Below are 22,314 nucleotides of genomic sequence, written 5' to 3' on the forward strand. Positions count from 1 at the left end.
TTTATCAGATTTCAACAACTTTATATCTTAGATTATTTGTATCAGATACAACAGACTATTCGCGCGCCTGACTCACTGCTGTCGTTTATCAACAGTACTGGTATATAGTTTACAAATTATACGATCATCCCACAAGTTATATACGCTGATTTGTAGTTCCAGTTACGCAAGATTATTAAGCAATATACGCACCATTTATTAGATTTCAATATCCACCTCTATATAAATCAGTTGCCAAACAAGCAAGGTTTATTGTAAAAACAAATTAATCGTATCTCATACAACATTCTAATCACTGTCTGACTCACTACTATCGAACTCATTTGTGTGTTTTTTAGATGTTGTTGTCTCATTCCAATCAGGAGCTTTACTGCCACCCTTGTTCCTAGATCCTGGAGGTCGTCCTCTCTTACGTCCAGCAAGGCTTGCCAACCTTTGTCTATTTTCCTCCATTGACAAACATGTCCTACTGTTGTGACCATCAGCAATTCCACACTTCTGACATTTCCTGGTCATTTTCTTTGTACCTTTAGCTCCCAATTTAATAACCCTTTCTTTACTCCCCTTTATTGTTCTTCCTTTGGGTCTTGAGTTATTTGGTCTTGCCAAGCTTATCCCATCGACTGCAAATTCCAGTTTCTGCAATTCAAAAGTAAATACTTCTCAGCATATAATATTATGTAGTCCAACATACAGTATTTATACCATTATTACCTTTCTGGCATTATCATTTTGTTCACTGACACCACTAACATTCATTATTGCGTGGTCATGCAAATTAATCTGTAATTGACAACACATTTTGTTAAGCTCAATCATAACCCAATAACTCAAACGTATAAATCATGTATATGTATACCTGCAAATCAGTAAAGTTGTTAAAGATATTACCTCTTCTAATGGACGTACTGGTATATGTATTTGATCATTGGCCACACCTTGTTCAAGTATAATAGATACGTCTTGAATTTCCTGAAAATTTGGATGAAAGATCATTATACATCATTTACAAATAAACATTAACAACAGAACGATTCAAACCTTGTTATTCCTTTCGTCAAATTCATCATCCTTTTCGTTGTCTCTATTGGCTTCATCATCGTCCTGAGATTTTATTGTTTCACACCTCATCAATATAATATGATTAATAATATGTTACAACATACATATTAAAACATTACATACCTGTATATCATCTCCTCCACTAGTTCCACAAGTTTCCTCAACGTCTATATCTGTTTCCAAACGCGAAAGTACTTCGAGAAGCTCATCCATTACTGTTAGGGCTCTATCATTTCCTGCTTTGGATAAACTAGCATGATGCACTACTTTCATTGCCTTTTTAAGCAACATCTTCTGTCTATATGACTTAGTTTCTCCATCCTTCCCCTTCAAATTCCTATCATCTCTTGAAAACGGAACATCTTGCCTTGCAGAGGTGGTGTATCTTTGTAAAATATATTCTTTCAGTATCCGGTCAATCTGAAGATGCATAAACGCGCGTAGTACATGTACACAGAATAGCCCTATAAAACAATAATGATCTTAAGATTTTGTTCATATGTTTTCAATGTATATATTTACTTTGTAGTACTCCATACCTGTATGTTCCCAATGTTTGCATTCACAAGTATACTTTCCTGCATCTTCCATCAGCTGTGACTTTGAATTGGTGCTGTCCCCAAACAATTTTATTCGATCTAGTTGTATGTTGCACTACCCAATCATGTGCACCCCCTTCTTCGTCATGCATTATCTTGAATGCGGTGGCATATTTCAAAGATTCCTGGAATCTACACATCATAGCCCTTGTGTATGCTCTTGCAACCCTTATCTCAAACATGTATAGCGTGTTCGTTTCCTTTTGACCCTGTGGCATATATAATGCAAATTAGTTTACACTTATATTAAAGTATCAATATACGACATAACAATTTTATCCTCACCATGCTTCCCACTGCTTCTTTTGACTCTTTCATCTTTCTACTGTGTAGAAGTTTCATCATTTGCTTGGCGAATTGATGAAGCGGAGTATTTGCATCAACATGTGCACTTTTGACAAGCCTGTTCATGCTTTCGCTACGCTGTGTAGACAACATTAGACCACAATAATGATTTTTAAAAAAAGCAGGCACCCAATCCTTACGTATTCCATACAGCTTATCCAGAGTACTGTTATCGTGCAGATCAAAATCTTCAAGTAGCATTGACCATGCAGTCTCAAACTCCAACTCAGTCAAAGGATGATGTATTATAGATTGAAACCGTGTCTTAAAGTCCATTTCCTCAAATCTTGCATACAACTCGTTTAGAAAAGGCATATACCTATTTTGCACATGCCATAGACATAAACGATGTATTGTGTGCGGGAAAACCCTCTCGAGGGCTACTGGCATTGCAGGATCTTGATCTGCAAACATATATGACACAATTGTACGAATCTTATTCCATGTTATATAAAGAAAATAATATCTAATTTAAGCCATAGTTGATGTATATACATTTAATTCATTATTATCAGTCGTACCTGTCAGCATCACTCGTGGACCTTCGGTTCCCATGCATGTTTTGAAGGCGTTGAATACCCATTCAATTGTATCAACAGTTTCATCCCCCAACAATGCGAAAGCAAATATAGTGCAATGTAGGTGGTGATTTGAACCAACAAACATACCTAGTGGTTTTTCATACAGATTAGTCTTATGTGTTGTGTCAAATGTAACCGCATCACCAAAATCAATGTAATCCCCTTGCTGGCTTGCATGTGACCAAAATATGCTTAAAATCTTGCCTTCTTTATCCAATTGGAAGTCAGAGAAAAATTGTGGATTATCCTTTTTGCAGGATGCAAAAAAGGATAGTAGCTTTGCCACATCATTTGCATTTCTTTCTCGTTGCTTTGCCTTTTTCCTGAAATTATTGTGAGAATTTAGCATTAGGCAGAAACAACAACCAGCATATATCATTTATGTATATCAATCGGAACATATCATAAACTTACAGGTTATACATGTCCTGTGCTGTTACAGGCACACTCTCAGGACCACCGTGCATTTCTGATACATAATCCATAATACAATGTTGCGGGATTCGACTCTCTTGCATTGAACTTATGAACTCCATGTATTCAGGATCATGCGTCTTGTTGCATTGTAATTGATTCTTTTCGGTATCCTTTTTAAAAAATTCATGATTATGATCCAAGTGCAACAGATCAATACGCACTGATATAACTGTCTCTTTTGCATCATCATAAATTTTTTTAAGTTTCATACCGGCCTTGCATTGTGTCCGTTTCGAACTGGTACTACGTACCTTTGGGTTTGATATTCCCCTTACTGATCTTTTGCCTTCCATCGAGCAATTCAACCACTTACAATTTTTCCGTTCTCTATACTTTTTCAATGGAAATCCAACTTCATATGCATACCTACTATAAAATTTATATGCTTCATCCACCCCACTGAATGTCATACCAACTTTAGGTACTAATCTCGGATCAATTGTAACTTCCTGTGCAAAAAATATAAATTGTATCATCTATGGTACCCTACATATTTTTATGTTGTGTGTAGAACATAACAATTTTCAGCCAAAAGTTTCACAGTGTATGCACAATATAAATACTTAATGTCACACCATCTCTAGCTGCCTTATACTGTATACAATTCAACGTTCAATACTGAAAATTCAAATCAGTTCAATATTACTTACATGTCTCTGCAGAATCACTGGTGTGTCTTGTTCATGATCACCAATAGTACGCATAGTATTAAGGTGCTGCCCTCCTTCAGTTACTGTCATCCTTGATGCCTCAAATATGGTCTGTTCATCAACCCCTGGGGCCCTCAAAGCTGCCGGTGGAGTAATTGCGTTTACAGCAGTAGCTGATTCTGTATGCGTAATTCCATCTGACGCTAACTGGTACCCTCCTTGTTCTTCTTCCTGCACCATTGTTACGATATCCAAGCATTGATTTTGTCTATGAACAGACGTCGGCGTCGCATACTCACTTATGGTCTTGTTTCCCCATGGCGCCGCCATCTTCCAGATCAAAATCGCCGTTCACCCAGCAGCGCAATATCAAATGATGCGTACTCACCACTTCTCTGGAAGATTATGATTTTTTTCCCTATACCAAACGTATATCCAATATCGTGGACGCATATTTCACGGCGCATATCCATTACCCGCTTAATTTTAGGATCGTGGCCGCGCTGATCGTGGGCGATCTGTTCGGGGGAGTAACAGACATCTATGCAATGTTATGAATACATTTACGGTGTCGTAACGGTCTGTTTAAATGCGCTTCCCCCTTTTACGGGTTACACGTCACCGATCCACGTACGAACACGTCGCCCACGTTGGTTTACGCATATTTGTACAAGCAATTATACTTGCATAACTGTACTGCATTAAAACGGGCCGCCTGGATCGATCCATTCGGTTCGACCACGTTCGGCTCGTCCGGCTGGGGCTCCGCGCACCCATATGAAGCCCAGGGCTTCCATTACCAACGCCCTATATATATATATATATATATATATATATATATATATATATATATATATATATATATATATATATATATATATATATATATATATATATATATATATATATATATATATATATATATATATATTACACCTGGGTGCATTCAATATAGAGAATGCACTCAGGCCGAACCTACGCGCCAGGTCCGAGCCAACCGTTCCACCTAGGCCGTCTTCGTCCCTCTCGCACGTCTTCGTCCCTCCCGCACGCTCCCGACAGAACCTTTTCACTTTCCCGCCCACGCCCCTCTTTCTCCACGAATGGCTCAACCTCTTCACATAAGTTGCAATCACACCAGACCAGCAGTTGCAATTACACCAAGCAGCAGTTGCAATCACACCAGACCAGCAGTTGCAATTACACCAGAGAGCAGTTGCAATCATTGTTTGTTTAACAGATTTTTGGACATAGTTATATAGAAGTTGCAATCGCACCAGACTAGCAGTTGCAATTACACCAGACCAGCAGTTGCAATCATTGTTTGTTTAACAGATTTTTGGACATAGTTATATAGAAGTTGCAATCGCACCAGACTAGCAGTTGCAATTACACCAGACCAGCAGTTGCAATCATTGTTTGTTTAACAGATTTTTGGACATAGTTATATAGAAGTTGCAATCACACCACACCAGCAGTTGCAATTACAACACATCAGCAGTTGCAATCATTTTGTTTACATTTTTTAACAGATATTTGGGTAGAATTATACAACAGTTGCAATCACACCTAATGCGGGGGACAGGGAGGCGCGCGGCGGCACGGAGACAGGGAGGCGCTCGGCGGCGGTGGGGAGAGAGGGTGGCGCGGGGACACGGAGGAACACGGCGGCGGGGGGCAGGGAGGCGCGCATACAGGAGGGCCGAGGACGTGCTCAGGGTGTTATTGCAGGTGGGTGCATTCAATGTAGAGAATGCACCCATGTGCATATATATATATATATATATATATATATATATATATATATATATATATATATATATATATACACTACATCATAAGAATACAGTGAGGGCGTCCACAGGCACCGTGCCCCCGCCCCCGGCTCTCGCTCGCGACCTCCCGCACGTCACGCCATCCCTCGCTCCCTCTCCCGATGCCCAAATTTGCGCCGCATTGCCGCGCCCGTCCATCCTTGACCTGTGCTCCTGCCCGCGCCCCCGTCACCCCCTTCTTCCCCCGCACAGGTTCTCTCCCACCGCCACCTCCTTTCCGGCTTCGTCAGGCTGTGGCCGCCACTCTTCCTCCCCGTCGTCGCTCTCTCCGCGAGCCGCCACGTGCGCCCTCACCCTCTCTGCGCGTGAGCCTCAGGGCGTTCTCCATAGGCAGGTCGCCCTCACGACCCCTCCTCTCCCTCTCTCCGCGCGCTCACAACCCCTCCTCTCCCTCTCTCTCCGCACGCGCCGCTCGTCGCCCACTGCTCTCCCACATAGGGTTACCCTTCACCCCACATCCTATTGTTTGATCTGATCTCGTCACGTCCAACAACGATGGAAACAAGTCGTACTAGCCGTGATGGGGCCCGATCGACACCAGCAGCCGGCGGATGGGATCGCTGCCCCGCTCTCGCCGTCGTTGCCCCATTGGTGGAGGCACGGTCAGCACCTGCAACCGGCAGATGGGATCTCCGCCCCGCCCCTCGCCGTCGTTGCCCCATCTGTGGAGCACCTCGTGGCTGGGGTTGTGCCGCCCATGGCGACCAACCAACTCACCCTCTTTTTCCATGGCGAGTTGCATTCCAGGCAGATGGACTCGCACAGTGTTGGTTCTCTTTGTCTCCCCTAAAATGGCCCCTCCTCTTCTACCCTCTATAGATGTGAACTTGTTTTCTCTGCTTGTAGTCAATTCAATTAGCAAAATTGATGAGAGCTATTGGTTTCGTCCGTAGGTCCAAGCCGTGCTTTTGCTGCTTGGAGGGAGAGAGCTGAGCAGGCTGGGTGGAGCATCGTCCTCTACACCTTATAGTAAGGTTAGTGTAATTGATGTTGAATCTTATGTATAATGCCCATTTCATCAATCTGATTACACTGCATGGTAATGATACATGAAACATATTGTGCTTTCTATTTTTTATTAAATAAAGGACTGCACTATCATTTGTAGCATGATTTAATTAACATATTGTCCTATGATTCACAACTTTTGTAGCATGATTTTATTCATACAGTTCATTTTTTCTTGTTCAGTAGTCAGCACGTTGGTCTAAAATTCCAGTTTCAGTAAAGTTGCATTGCCTCATTTATTTGATCTCTACATCAATACTTCGCTGATTTACATATCACCATGATATAGCTTGAATTTTAAACATCTTAACAGGTATATGCATGTACATAATGTTGGAATACTTGTTGAACTGAAATTGAAAACTGAATACTTGTAGCAGCTGTTCTGTTCGCCTTATCACTAGGAAAGCAGTACACTGGATGGGAGCATGTTTCTGATCGACAGCTAATTATTTGGCTTCAGTTGAGTATTACGATTATTTACAGTATCAGATGGAAATACTAGATGGGAATGGATGTTTCTAACAGTCTGTTAACCCTCCTCTTCAGTTCAAGATTGTGATGATTTGTAGTACTAAATTGGAGGCTTCGATCCCCTGCAATTTATGTGGTACAAGTAAGGGTTTTGTGTGAGAAGGCGAATGAGATTCTAATGGAGGAAAGAAATGTTCAGGTTTGCTATTTTGATCACTTTGAATTAATATTACCAGCAATTCCATTCTATGACCATTTGAGATATCTTGTTTGGGTCTGCTTAACATTAATTCAAACTAACGGTTAGCAGCTAAAATTAGCTGAGTGGTTCAGAACAGACCAGCCAATAAACCATATAATTGTTAGTTATATCTCTTAAATTAGCTGAGTTTTTTTTTGACATATCTGTGGTTCTCTTCTTCTTCAGTGTTCTGACGTTCTGTCATACAACGTAGCGGTATGTAACGTATCTGCCCGCCGTCTCGCTGGGCCTGATGATCTTCACGACCTGGCCTCGCCTGAGGCCGTAGTATCTAGCAATTGGATCCATGATCTGTATTCTAGGAAGCTGTTGGTCCGATATGCATTCAGAAAAAAAGAAAAGGAAGGGTTACAGACTTCAAGGGATGTATATTGCTTGGAATGCACGGCAAAAATGCACAGAGACTGTCATAAAACTGGTCTGTTCTGTTGTTAAGAGTGCAGAGAATGATGTCATCATCTGACGGCCTGACCCTTGTATTTGCTGCCTCTTTCTTTCTCGGAAGAGATAATAGTGATCACTTTGGCCTGTGAACATGTGATAAGCTCCTAAACACTGCTCTTGCGTGAAACTAACTCCACCCAAGAAAGTTCTAGACTTGTTTAGAGCTCGACACCTCCAAATGGAAATGCATTTCCTAACAAATCTAACTATACTTATTTAGGCCCATTCCAAACCTCTACAGTTAATTATTAGTCAACTAATAAGTTATTTGGCTGGTTTTAGCTGGGTTAGAGCAGATAACAACTGTTATATAGCTATTTAAGAGATATAACTAACAATTATATGGTTTATTGGCTGGTCTGTTCTGAACCACTCAGCTAATTTTAGCTGCTAACCGTTAGTTTGAGGTTTGGAACACGACCTTAGTATAAAAAAACAATAATATATTTTCATATCTGTACTTGTTTCGACTAAATGATTTCTGTAACTGTTTTCAGAACTGGAGAAGCACATTGAAGACATGCATGTCCTGATTACCACCCCATTCCACCCAGCTTATGTCACTGCAGAGAGGATAAAGAAGGCGAAGAATCTTGAGCTTCTTCTCACGGCAGGAATCGGCTCCGATCATATTGATCTTCCAGCAGCTGCTGCTGCGGGCTTAACTGTGGCTGAGGTCACTGGAAGCAACACTGTCTCTGTGGCAGAAGATGAGCTCTTGCGCATTCTGATTCTGCTCAGGAACTTCTTGCCTGGGTACCAACAGGTAGTTCAAGGCGAATGGAACGTAGCAGGCATTGCCCACAAAGCTTATGATCTTGAAGGAAAAACTGTTGGGACTGTTGGGGCTGGTCGTATTGGCAGGCTCTTGCTTCAGCGTCTTAAGCCCTTTAACTGCAACCTACTTTACCATGATAGACTTCAGATTGACCCAGAGCTTGAGAAAGAAATTGGGGCCAAATTTGAGGAGGACCTGGATGCTATGCTTCCAAAGTGTGATGTGATTGTGATCAACACACCTCTTACGGAGAAAACAAGGTTTGTATTCATCATGTACCTGACATTTCCAAAATAGTTTGACAGTATTTTCTGAGTTTTGTTTGCTGTTTTTTTTTCAGAGGCATGTTTAACAAAGAGAGGATTGCAAAGATGAAGAAAGGTGTAATTGTTGTGAATAATGCTCGAGGAGCAATCATGGATGCTCGAGCAGTCGCAGATGCATGTTCTAGCGGTCACATTGCTGGTACTTACTACGTTAATATGTTTTCTTTGTCTCTTTACACAACAATATTGCTACATAAGTTAGTCTGATTCTACTGAAGGGGTCCATGAATTAATATTATTTTCCTTAAGCTTGGCATGCTTTGTATTCCGTGGCTTCAGTACGAAAACTTCAAATGAGCCGTTTTGCTTTCCTGAAAAGACACCCTGCCTACATTTTATCTGAAGAATAGGGAAATAATGCGACTATATTCCTACATTGACCGGTACTTTGTGTAACATGGAGCATCTCATTCCCATTTCTCAGGATATGGTGGTGATGTGTGGTTCCCACAGCCAGCACCAAAGGATCACCCCTGGCGCTACATGCCTAACCATGCCATGACCCCTCACATCTCTGGGACTACAATTGATGAGCAGGTCAGGTTCTGAGTTTTGTTACCTGAGTTTGAAAATCTATCTAATTCTAATACCTCATAGGACACTAGGTCTCTGCTTCATGCATTAGCAGAACTCAATAGAATGGCAATCACCTTAAGGCTTTACTGGATTAAAATCGTACTGAGAACTGGAATAATTAGCTAATAGTGTGTATGTGTACCTTGAGTCCTTGACGACATGTACACTGATAGCGCATTTTTCATGATGAGTATTTGCTATTCGTTCTCGTGCATGCTGCTGACTATTGCGGGCAAACAAACAATTCATACAGCTGCGGTATGCGGATGGTGTGAGGGACATGCTGGATAGGTATTTCAAGGGCGAGGACTTCCCGGTGCAGAACTACATCGTCAAGGAAGGCCAGCTCGCCAGTCAGTACCAGTGACCGCGCGAGATGTTGCTGTGCTGTGTAGGCTTTTCTGGTGAGAAGTTGCGAGGAAGAAACTCCTGTTGCGTACTTGTGTTACTGTATGAGTAGCTCTGAGAAATCTGTCAGCGGCCACCTGTAATAAAAGAATGCCTTGCTGGTATCTCACCGTGGAGATCAATAAGTCCCTTTTTTCCTTCTCTGTTCACTGAACTGCATGCACTGTCTTTTTTCGGCTGCGACAACGCAAATGGCAACGAACTGCATGCGTTATGCCATTTGTCACATGTTTGGTTCAACACGCACGTGGTAATGAAATCAGGTTGCACTGTAACCAGAGATGGGATCAGAGTGCCTCCGGCGGGGTAACCTGTTTTCAAAGAGAGAAAAAACCTAATGCGGCACAGAAATGGCCTAGCAAGGATTCTAATGCTTAGCTTCTGTTTCCATATCAAGTTTATGTCATAATTACTTTTTTAAACTGTTGGATTTATTTTGGAAATTAGGGTGTGTTCATTTCTGTGTCGCATTCATGGTTCCAAATTGATTTGGGTTTGGTGTTCATTTATCTTTGCATGTGTTGCAGTGAAGGAGGAATGGGTGGAGGGACGAGCAAGATGGCAACGTGATTATTAGGCTATCTGAGAGCACCTAGAGGGGGGGGTGAATAGGTGATCCTGTGAAACTTAAACTTATCGCCACAAAACTTGGTTAAACGTTAGCACAGTTAATGCCAAGTGGCTAGAGATGAGTCTCAACAAAACACAATACCACAAAAGATCAACACAGAGAAGACACAGTGGTTTATCCCGTGGTTCGGCCAAGTACAAAACTTGCCTACTCCACGTTGTGGCGTCCCAACGGACGAGAGTTGCACTCAACTCCTCTCAAGTGATCCAATGATCAACTTGAATACCACAGTGTTATGCTTTTCCTTTCAATATCCCGTTTGCGAGGAATCTCCACAACTTGGAGTCTCTCGCCCTTACACTTGAGATTCACAATGAAATACGGAGTAAGGGAGGGAAGCAACACACACAAATCCACAGCAAAACGCGCACACACACGGCCAAGAATCGAGCTCAAAAGACTATCTCAAAGTTCTCACTAGAACGGAGCTCGAATCACTGCAAATGACAAACGGATGCGCAAAGACTGAGTGTGGATGATCAAGAATGCTCTAAGGTTGCTTGGTGTACTCCTCCATGCGCCTAGGGGTCCCTTTTATAGCCCCAAGGCAGCTAGGAGCCGTTGAGAACAAATCTGGAAGGCCATCCTTGCCTTCTGTCGTCGGGCGCACCGGACAGTCCGGTGCACACCGGACAGTCCGGTGCACACCGGACACTGTCTGGTGCCCGATTTCTTTCCTTAAATGGCGCAGCCGACCGTTGCAGATCTGGGAGCCGTTGGCGCACCGGACAGTCCGGTGCACACCGGACAGTCCGGTGCCCCCTTCCGACCGTTGGCTCGGCCACGTGTCGCGCACGGATTCCGCGGCCGACCGTTGGCCCGGCCGACCGTTGGCTCACCGGACAGTCCGGTGCACACCGGACAGTCCGGTGAATTTTAGCCATACGCCGTCGGCGAATTCCCGAGAGCGACCACTTCGCTCGAGGCAGCCTGGCGCACCGGACACTGTCCGGTGCACCACCGGACACTGTCCGGTGCTCCAGACCGAAACAGCCTCTTGGCTGAACACAGCCAACTCCCCTCTTTTCTTCTTCTTCCTGTTTCTGATACTTAGACAAGTATATTAGTACACAAAACCAATGTACTAAGACATGGAAACATACCTTTGCTCCTGATTTGCACTTTGTCCATTCATGGGCATAGATTTACATTTAAGCACTTGTGTTGGCACTCAATCACCAAAATACTTAGAAATGGCCCAAGGGCACATTTCCCTTTCAATCTCCCCCTTTTTGGTGATTTATGCCAACACAACATAAAGCAACTAGAACAAGTGCAATATCACTTCAAATAAAAACTCAAATTTATTTTGATTCAGTTTTGGCATATATGGATCATCCTTTGCCACCACTTGGTTTGTTTTTGCAAATCAAACTCAAAATCCTATCTCTAAGTCAAATCCACTTGTAGAGACATAAAGAGAGGTTTTCCAAAGAAAATTGATTCAATATTCCAAAAACTCCCCCTATTTCCCATAATCAATACTTCTCCCCACAAGAAGTCAACTTTTGACAAGATAGACAACAAAAGAGATTTGACAAACCAAAAGCTCTATTCTACTGTTTTCAAAATCTCTCAAGTGGTAGCTGATCAACAAAAGAGATTTGACAAACCAAAAGCTCTATTCTACTGTTTTCAAAATCTCTCAAGTGGTAGCTGATCCATTTATCACTTTGGCCTTTATTTTCTCCCCCTTTGGCATCAAGCACCAAAACGGGATCAATCTTGGCCCTTTAACCCCATTGCCTCACCAAAATCTTCAATTAAGAGCAAATAGGCAATAAGAGTATAAAGATGAACTTGGAAAAGTTACTCTTTTCATCGGAGTGCAGTGGAAGTCTTTCACGGTCCAAGTCCACCTTTCCCTTTCAAACCTTCTTTGAGACTAAAACAATCAAACTCAAACAAATGGTTAGTCTCAAAGGGTCAAGTTGCAACACGTCTCCCCCTAAAACTGTGCATCACTTTGCATCGGACTTGTGAGGTCCAGGGAGTGTGTGTACAACTTGAGCACCACAATAAACAACAAAATGCAAAAAGGAACATGATCAAGGGCATAAACACATGTATGCTACAATTCAATCCAAGTTCCGCGAATCTAAGACATTAAGCTCACTACGCAACCTGCAAAAGGTCTTCTCATCTAGAGGCTTGGTAAAGATATCGGCTAGCTGGTTCTCGGTGCTAACATGAAACACTTCGATATCTCCCTTTTGCTGATGGTCTCTCAAAAAGTGATGCCGGATGTCTATGTGCTTTGTGCGGCTGTGTTCAACAGGATTTTCCGCCATGCGGATAGCACTCTCATTATCACATAGGAGTGGGACTTTGCTCAGATTGTAGCCAAAGTCCCGGAGGGTTTGCCTCATCCAAAGTAGTTGCGCGCAACACTGTCCTGCGGCAACATACTCGGCCTCAGCGGTGGATAGGGCAACGGAAGTTTGTTTCTTAGAGTTCCACGATACCAGGGACCTTCCTAAGAATTGGCACGTCCCTGATGTACTCTTCCTATCGACCTTACATCCAGCATAGTCGGAATCTGAGTATCCAACCAAGTCAAAGGTAGACCCCTTTGGATACCAGAGCCCGAAGCAAGGCGTAGCAACCAAATATCTAAGAATTCGCTTCACCGCCACTAAGTGACATTCCTTAGGATCGGATTGAAATCTAGCACACATGCATACGCTAAGCATAATATCCGGTCTACTAGCACATAAATAAAGTAAAGACCCTATCATTGACCGGTATGCTTTTTGATCAACGGACTTACCTCCTTTGTTGAGGTCAGTGTGTCCGTCGGTCCCCATCGGAGTCTTTGCGGGCTTGGCGTCCTTCATCCCAAACCGCTTTAGCAGATCTTGCGTGTACTTCGTTTAGGAGATGAAGGTGCCGTCCTTGAGTTGCTTCACTTGGAACCCAAGGAAATAGTTCAACTCGCCCATCATCGACATCTCGAATTTCTGCGTCATCACCCTGCTAAACTCTTCACAAGACTTTTGGTTAGTAGAACCAAATATTATGTCATCGACATAAATTTGGCACACAAACAAATCACCATCACATGTCTTAGTAAAGAGAGTTGGATCGGCTTTCCCAACCTTGAAAGCATTAACAATTAGAAAGTCTCTAAGGCATTCATACCATGCTCTTGGGGCTTGCTTAAGTCCATAGAGCGCCTTAGAGAGCTTACACACGTGGTCGGGGTACCGTTCATCCTCGAAGCCAGGGGGTTGCTCCACGTACACCTCCTCCTTGATCGGCCCGTTGAGGAAAGCGCTCTTCACATCCATTTGGTACAACCTGAAAGAATGGTGAGCGACATATGCTAGCAAGATACGAATTGATTCTAGCCTAGCCACAGGAGCAAACGTCTCCTCAAAGTCCAAACCTGCGACTTGGGCATAACCTTTTGCCACAAGTCGAGCCTTGTTCCTTGTCACCACCCCGTGCTCGTCCTGTTTGTTGCGGAACACCCACTTGGTTCCCACAACATTTTGCTTGGGACGAGGCACCAGTGTCCAAACTTCATTGCGCTTGAAGTTGTTGAGTTCCTCCTGCATGGCCAATACCCAATCCGGATCTAGCAAGGCCTCCTCTACCCTGAAAGGCTCAATAGAAGAGACAAAAGAGTAATGCTCACAAAAATTAACTAATCGAGATCGAGTAGTTACTCCCTTGCTAATATCACCCAGAATTTGGTCGACGGGATGATCCCTTTGAATCATCGCTCGAACTTTGGTTGGAGGTGCCGGTTGCACTTCTTCCTCCATCACGTGATCATCTTGTGCTCCCCCTTGATCACACGCTTCCTTTTGATGAACCTGTTCATCGTCTTGAGTTGGGGGATGCACCGTTGTTGAGGAGAAAGGTTGATCTCGTCCATCTTGTTCCTGTGGCCGCACTTCTCCAATCGCCATGGTTCGTATAGCGGCCGTTGGAACATCTTCTTCATCTACATCATCACAATCAACAACTTGCTCTCTTGGAGAGCCATTAGTCTCATCAAATACAACGTCGCTAGAGACTTCAACCAAACCCGATGATTTGTTGAAGACTCTATACGCCTTTGTATTTGAGTCATAACCTAACAAAAACCCTTCTACAGCTTTGGGAGCAAACTTAGAATTTCTACCCTTCTTCACTAGAATGTAGCATTTGCTCCCAAATACACGAAAGTAAGATACATTGGGTTTGTTACCGGTTAGAAGCTCATAGGACGTCTTCTTGAGGAGGCGATGAAGGTAGACCCTGTTGATGGCGTGGCAAGCCGTGTTCACGGCTTCCGACCAGAAACACTCGGGGGTCTTGAGTTCTCCAAGCATCGTCCTCGCCATATCGATTAGCGTCCTGTTCTTCCTCTCTACCACACCATTTTGCTGTGGTGTGTAGGGAGCGGAGAACTCGTGCTTGATCCCTTCCTCCTCAAGGAACTCCTCTACTTGAAGGTTCTTGAACTCGGACCCATTGTCGCTCCTTATCTTCTTCACCTTGAGCTCAAACTCGTTTTGAGCTCTCCTGAGGAAGCGTTTGAGGGTACCTTGGGTTTCAGACTTATCCTGCAAAAAGAATACCCAAGTGAAGCGGGAAAAGTCATCAACAATAACTAAACCATACTTACTTCCTCCTATGCTCAGATAGGCGACGGGTCCGAAGAGGTCCATATGCAGCAGCTCCAGTGGTCTTGAAGTGGTCATCACATTCTTGCTGTGATGCGCTCCTCCCACTTGTTTACCTGCTTGACAAGCTGCACAAGGTCTATCTTTTTCGAATTGTACGTTAGTTAAACCTATCACGTGTTCTCCCTTTAGAAGCTTGTGAAGGTTCTTCATCCCCACATGTGCTAAGCGGCGATGCCACAGCCAGCCCATGCTAGTCTTAGCTATTAAGCATGCATCTAGACCGGCCTCTTCTTTTGCAAAATCAACTAAATAAAGTTTGCCGTCTAATACACCCTTAAAAGCTAGTGAACCATCACTTCTTCTAAAGACAGACACGTCTACATTTGTAAATAGACAGTTATATCCCATATGACATAATTGACTAACAGATAGCAAATTATATCCAAGACTCTCCACTAAAAACACATTAGAGATAGAATGCTCATTCGAAATTGCAATTTTACCTAACCCTTTTACCTTGCCTTGATTCCCATCACCGAATATAATTGAATCTTGGGAATCCTTATTCTTGACGTAGGAGGTGAACATCTTCTTCTCCCCCGTCATATGGTTTGTGCATCCGCTATCAATAATCCAGCTTGAACCCCCGGATGCATAAACCTGCAAGGCAAATTTAGGCTTGGGACTTAGGTACCCAACTCTTGTTGGGTCCTACAAGGTTAGTCACAATTGTCTTAGGGACCCAAATGCAAGTTTTATCACCCTTGCATTTTGCCCCTAATTTCCTAGCAATCACCTTTCTATCCTTTCTACAAATTGCAAAGGAAGCATTCAAAGCATGATATATTGTAGAAGGTTCATTTATTTTCCTAGGAACATTAACAACATTTCTCCTAGGCATATTATGAACATCATTTCTCCTACCAACATTTCTATCATGCACATAAGAAGAGCTAGAAGCAAACATGGCATGAGAATCAAAGGCATTATATGCATTACAACTCCTATAAGCATTTCTAGGTTGTCTTCTATCATAGTACATAAAGGCATGGTTCTTTTGCACACTACTAGCCATAGGGGCCTTCCCTTTCTCCTTGGCGGAGATGGGAGCCTTATGGCTTGTCAAGTTCTTGGCTTCCCTTTTGTAGCCAAGTCCATCCTTAATTGAGGGATGTCTACCAATCGTATAGGCATCCCTTGCAAATTTTAATTTATCAAATTCGCTTTTGCTAGTCTTAAGTTGGGCATTAAGACTAGCCACTTCATCATTCAATTTAGAAATTGAAACTAGGTGTTCACTACAAGCATCAACATTAAAATCTTTACACCTAGTGCAAACCATAACCTGTTCTACACAAGAGTTAGATTTACTAGCCACTTCTAGTTTAGCATTTAAATCATTATCAACACCTTTTAAAGTAGCAATGGTTTCATGACAAGAAGATAATTCACTAGAAAGCACTTCATTTCTTTTAATTTCTAGAGCAAGAGAATTTTGTGCACTAACAAATTTATCATGCTCCTCATATAAAAGATCCTCTTGTTTTTCTAGTAATCTATTCTTATCATTCAAAGCATCAATCAACTCATTAATTTTATCTATCTTAGATCTATCTAAGCCCTTGAACAAGCATGAATAATCTATGTCATCATCATCACTAGACTCATTATCACTAGAAGAAGCATAAGTGGAGTCTTGAGTACTCACCTTCTTCTCCCTTGCCATAAGGCATGTGTGATGCTCGTTGGGGAAGAGGGATGACTTGTTGAAGGCAGTGGCGGCGAGTCCTTCATTGTCGAAGTCGGAGGAGGAGCAATCCGAATCCCACTCCTTGCCTAGATGTGCCTCGCCCTTTGCCTTCTTGTATGCCTTCTTCTTCTCCCTCTTGCTCCCTTGTTCCTGGTCACTTTCATTATCGGGACAGTTAGCAATAAAATGACCAAGCTTACCGCATTTGAAGCATGAGCGCTTCTCCTTTGTCTTGGTCTTGCTTGGCTGTCCCTTGTGACCTTTAAGCGCCGTCTTGAAGCGCTTAATGATGAGGGCCATCTCCTCATTATTTAGCCCGGCCGCCTCAACTTGCGCCACCTTGCTTGGTAGCGCCTCCTTGCTCCTTGTTGCCTTGAGAGCAATGGGTTGAGGCTCATGGATTGGACCATTCAATGCGTCGTCCACGTACCTTGCCTCCTTGATCATCATTCGCCCGCTTACAAATTTTCCAAGAACTTCTTCGGGCGACATCTTGGTGTACCTAGGATTTTCACGAATATTGTTCACCAAATGAGGATCAAGAACGGTAAAGGACCTTAGCATTAGGCGGACGACGTCGTGGTCCGTCCATCGCGTGCTTCCGTAGCTCCTTATTTTGTTGATAAGGGTCTTCAGCCTGTTGTAAGTTTGGGTTGGCTCTTCTCCCCTTATCATTGCGAATCGTCCAAGCTCGCCCTCCACCAACTCCATTTTAGTGAGCATGGTGATGTCGTTCCCCTCGTGAGAGATTTTGAGGGTGTCCCATATCTGCTTGGCGTTGTCCAAGCCGCTCACCTTATTGTACTCTTCCCTGCACAAAGATGCTAATAGAACAGTAGTAGCTTGTGCATTTCTATGGATTTGTTCATTTATAAGCATAGGGCTATCCGAGCTATCAAATTTCATTCCATTCTCTACAATCTCCCATATGCTTGGATGGAGAGAGAATAAGTGACTACGCATTTTGTGACTCCAAAATCCGTAGTCTTCCCCATCGAAGTGTGGAGGTTTGCCAAGAGGAATGGAAAGCAAATGCGAATTCGAACTATGTGGAATACGAGAATAATCAAATGAAAAGTTCGAATTGACCATCTTCCTGTAGTCGTTGTCGTCGTCCTTTTGGGAAGAGGTAGACTCATCGCTATCGTCGTAGTAGACGATCTCCTTGATGCGCCTTGTCTTCTTTTTCTTCCCGTCTTTGCGCTTGTGGCCTGAGCCCGAGTCAGTAGTCTTGTCATCCTTCGGCTCGTTGACGAAGGACTCCTTCTCCTTGTCATTGATCACGATTCCCTTCCCCTTAGGATCCATCTCTTCGGGCGATTAGTCCCTTCTTGAAGAGAACGGCTCTGATACCAATTGAGAGCACCTAGAGGGGGGGTGAATAGGTGATCCTGTGAAACTTAAACTTATCGCCACAAAACTTGGTTAAACGTTAGCACAGTTAATGCCAAGTGGCTAGAGATGAGTCTCAACAAAACACAATACCACAAAAGATCAACACAGAGAAGACACAGTGGTTTATCCCGTGGTTCGGCCAAGTACAAAACTTGCCTACTCCACGTTGTGGCGTCCCAACGGACGAGAGTTGCACCCAACTCCTCTCAAGTGATCCAATGATCAACTTGAATACCACAGTGTTATGCTTTTCCTTTCAATATCCCGTTTGCGAGGAATCTCCACAACTTGGAGTCTCTCGCCCTTACACTTGAGATTCACAATGAAATACGGAGTAAGGGAGGGAAGCAACACACACAAATCCACAGCAAAATGCGCACACACACGGCCAAGAATCGAGCTCAAAAGACTATCTCAAAGTTCTCACTAGAACGGAGCTCGAATCACTGCAAATGACAAACGAATGCGCAAAGACTGAGTGTGGATGATCAAGAATGCTCTAAGGTTGCTTGGTGTACTCCTCCATGTGCCTAGGGGTCCCTTTTATAGCCCCAAGGCAGCTAGGAGCCGTTGAGAACAAATCTGGAAGGCCATCCTTGCCTTCTGTCGTCGGGCGCACCGGACAGTCCGGTGCACACCGGACACTGTCCGGTGCCCGATTTCTTTCCTTAAATGGCGCAGCCGACCGTTGCAGATCTGGGAGCCGTTGGCGCACCGGACAGTCCGGTGCACACCGGACAGTCCGGTGCCCCCTTCCGACCGTTGGCTCGGCCACGTGTCGCGCACGGATTCCGCGGCCGACCGTTGGCCCGGCCGACCGTTGGCTCACCGGACAGTCCGGTGCACACCGGACAGTCCGGTGAATTTTAGCCGTACGCCGTCGGCGAATTCCCGAGAGCGACCACTTCGCTCGAGGCAGCCTGGCGCACCGGACACTGTCCGGTGCACTACCGGACAGTCCGGTGCTCCAGACCGAAACAGCCTCTTGGCTGAACACAGCCAACTTCCCTCTTTTCTTCTTCTTCCTGTTTCTGATACTTAGACAAGTATATTAGTACACAAAACCAATGTACTAAGACATGGAAACATACCTTTGCTCCTGATTTGCACTTTGTCCATTCATGGGCATAGATTTACATTTAAGCACTTGTGTTGGCACTCAATCACCAAAATACTTAGAAATGGCCCAAGGGCACATTTCCCTTTCACTATCACTACTGAAACAAACTACCTCTATCGTCAACCTACTAACTTCCATATTCTTCACATTCAGTTTGCAAAATTTACTTGACTGGATTTTTTAGCTTAACATATAACTCAGGGAGACATGCGATTTTGGGACGATCAAACTGTTGGTAAGTAAATACTTGTTGGCCTGTTGCTCTTCTTTTAGCTATAGCTGACCATAATTTTTCTTGGTTGATGAAACTGTAGTTAGTGATAGCTCAGTATTCTGTGTGTAGAAACCTGTATAAAGTATTGGACATGTATTTCATAGTTTTTATAACTTATAAGGCTATGTAAGTCACAGATTAACTCTTCAAAGAATTATACAACAAAGAAATCAGCTCAGAAATGGGATCTTTGCATTTTTAGTCTTGCTCATTAAGACAATAGTGTTAATAAGGTGTTAACTTAGGATTGCTCATTTTTTAGTATTCCTGTATGACTCATGGTTTTCTAGAGAAAAATATTGGACCGTTACAATAATGCTAATATGGTGTTAATCTAGGATTGCTCATTTTGAGTATTCTTGTACGACTCATGGTTTTATAGAGAAAAGATCTTGGACTGTTGCACTACCTCCACTTGTAAGATCTGGACTTCTGTAGTTATCTGCCATAGCTATTGGAAGAGAAGATTGCCTCTATCCAGGAGACCAGACATGCTTTTGGGAGGACAGCTGCTCTTGAGTGGGGTGCTTCACTGGGTCTTTCCATGTAGGTGTAGTGAAAACATTGGTCGAGCATAAGCTTCTGCCTCGGATTATAGCAGGATCAAATGTTGGTTCTATTATATGTTCGATTGTTGCTACTCAAACATGGCCTGAGATTGAGAGCTTCTTCACAGACGCATTACAGAATGTTTGACTTACTTGGCTCCTCAGCTCCTTGCCGACGAAGGAAGAAGATGTCGCTCCTCAGCTCCTCGCTGACCCTCTGCTCTTCGGTAAAATTTTTATGTACAACATGTTTGACTTACTCGGCCCATAATTTGTTCATGTGATGATGGATTGCATGTTCTTTTGCTCATGTGGCATTGGATTTAATCGAACTCACTTGGGTTTGTTACCGTATTTTGAGCAGCCTGCAGCAACCTAGGGAAGAGATACCAAGATTGAGGACCTAAACTGAAGATGCTATGCGCCTGTTTAGTTTGGGTCTATTGCATATCTATCGATATATTTGTCTATTATTCGAAATTCTATATTGATTTTTAGAAATAATTTATATGATATTATAATGTTCGTTTGACATTAGTTCATTCCATTTAAGTCGGCGTATCTATAATAATATTACATATTTGTATCGTCAATATAATATTAAAGTTATGATGATATTTGTCATACAGATTTTATATATTATAGTGATGTTTATCGTTCCGTATCTATGTTTTACATTAATTTTTAACTCTCGTGGCAACGCACGGGCACATACTTATTATAGTGATTTTTGTCGTTCCGTATCAATGTTTCATATAAATTTTTTACTTCTGTTGCAACACATGGATACATACCTCTAACAATATAACACACATATACATAAGTTATCGTGTTATTATACGGTTCTGTTGCAACGCACGGGCACTCAACTAGTGTATATATATATATATATATATATATATATATATATATATATATATATATATATATATATATATATATATAGGGAAGAGGTAATGGAAGCCCTGGGCTTCCGTTAGTGGGGGAAGCCCCAGCCATGACGCCAACCAGGTCGCGGTCGGCCCACTGTACGCAAGCATGCGTCAGCCATGCATATGATAGCCACGAATCCCGGATGAGACGTGACAGGCGATATACGTACGCATAAATATATGTAGAAATGTGCATAAATCACGCATAGAAGGAATCTTTTGGGCCACGAATCACGGGAACGAATATTACCATGTGTACACCGTTTACGACTGCATAACGTTGTGTAACATGATAGCGTAAACCATGCAACATTTAAGTATCCATCGGTTTGAGAAAAGGAAAGACGTGCTCCACGTTCGCGTAAATAAAGGCACAGTTACAGGAGGAAACAAATTCTCATTTACAGTCGCTCGTCCATGTTCGTATCTGTGATATTGGCGACGGTTAACGACTGCATAACGATGCGTAAATAAACCGTTTACGACTGCATAACGTTGTGTAACATGATAGCATAAACCATGCATTATATAAAACTTGCCCGGTTTGATATAAGGAAAGACGTGCTGCATAATCGCGTAAATAAAGGGACCGTTACAGTTTGAGGAGCATTAGTAGAAGGAAATAAATTTTAATTTATAGCCGCAGTTCACGGGTTCTGCTCGGGCGGATTCCAGCGTAAAACGTGAGCTAAAACAACGTAAATGAGAGTACGAATTTTAGCGTAAATCATATATCTGTTTTGTAACAGCAAACGAAGCCCAAAATTACGGCGTGAAAATCGCGTGCACCCAATCGTGCGCGGGTTCTGGCTAGGGCAGATTCCGGCGTAAAACGTGAGCTAAAACATCGTAAATGAATACGAAATTTACGTAAATCCTATATTAGCTAAAACAGCGTAGATTGATCACGTTCAATCGTGCACGGATTTTGTCTTGGTCAAATTTCAGCGTAAAACGTGAACCAAACAGCGTAAATGGGTACAAATTTTATCGGACATCATCAATCTATTTCGTAACAACGAATGTGGCCTAAATTACGACGTGAAAATCGCGCTCCGATCGTGCTCGGGTTCTAGGTCAGGTGGATTTAAGCGTAAGACGTGATCCGAAACAGCGTAAATGGATACGAATTTTAGCGTAAATCAATGATCTGTTTTAAAACGACGAATGTGGCACTTGCTTTTTAGTGGAAGCGTAAAATGCAATAAGAAAGAACCCAA

General features: G+C 43.0%; 2 protein-coding genes across 2 annotated transcripts; one reads left to right on the top strand and one right to left on the bottom strand.

Moving 5' to 3' along the window:
- Nucleotides 1-2,386: 2,386 nt before the first annotated feature.
- On the bottom strand, nucleotides 2,387-3,379 carry LOC109941915 (protein FAR1-RELATED SEQUENCE 5-like). Its single transcript, XM_020543169.1, has 3 exons — nucleotides 3,002-3,379; nucleotides 2,586-2,910; nucleotides 2,387-2,410 (listed from the first exon to the last, which is right to left on the bottom strand). Exons 1-3 carry the CDS (start codon nucleotides 3,355-3,357, stop codon nucleotides 2,387-2,389), a joined length of 705 nt encoding a protein of 234 aa, XP_020398758.1. The 5' UTR covers nucleotides 3,358-3,379.
- Nucleotides 3,380-6,069: 2,690 nt separating this feature from the next.
- Nucleotides 6,070-9,971, top strand: LOC103636074 (formate dehydrogenase 1, mitochondrial). The gene is made up of 5 exons (XM_035961989.1): nucleotides 6,070-6,315; nucleotides 8,228-8,775; nucleotides 8,856-8,980; nucleotides 9,266-9,378; nucleotides 9,671-9,971. The coding sequence occupies exons 1-5, from the start codon at nucleotides 6,070-6,072 to the stop codon at nucleotides 9,782-9,784; spliced, it is 1,146 nt and encodes a 381-aa protein (XP_035817882.1). The 3' UTR covers nucleotides 9,785-9,971.
- Nucleotides 9,972-22,314: the final 12,343 nt, after the last annotated feature.

Source organism: Zea mays, chromosome 8, assembly GCF_902167145.1.
Source record: "Zea mays cultivar B73 chromosome 8, Zm-B73-REFERENCE-NAM-5.0, whole genome shotgun sequence".
In the NCBI taxonomy this organism is placed as follows: Eukaryota; Viridiplantae; Streptophyta; class Magnoliopsida; order Poales; family Poaceae; genus Zea; species Zea mays.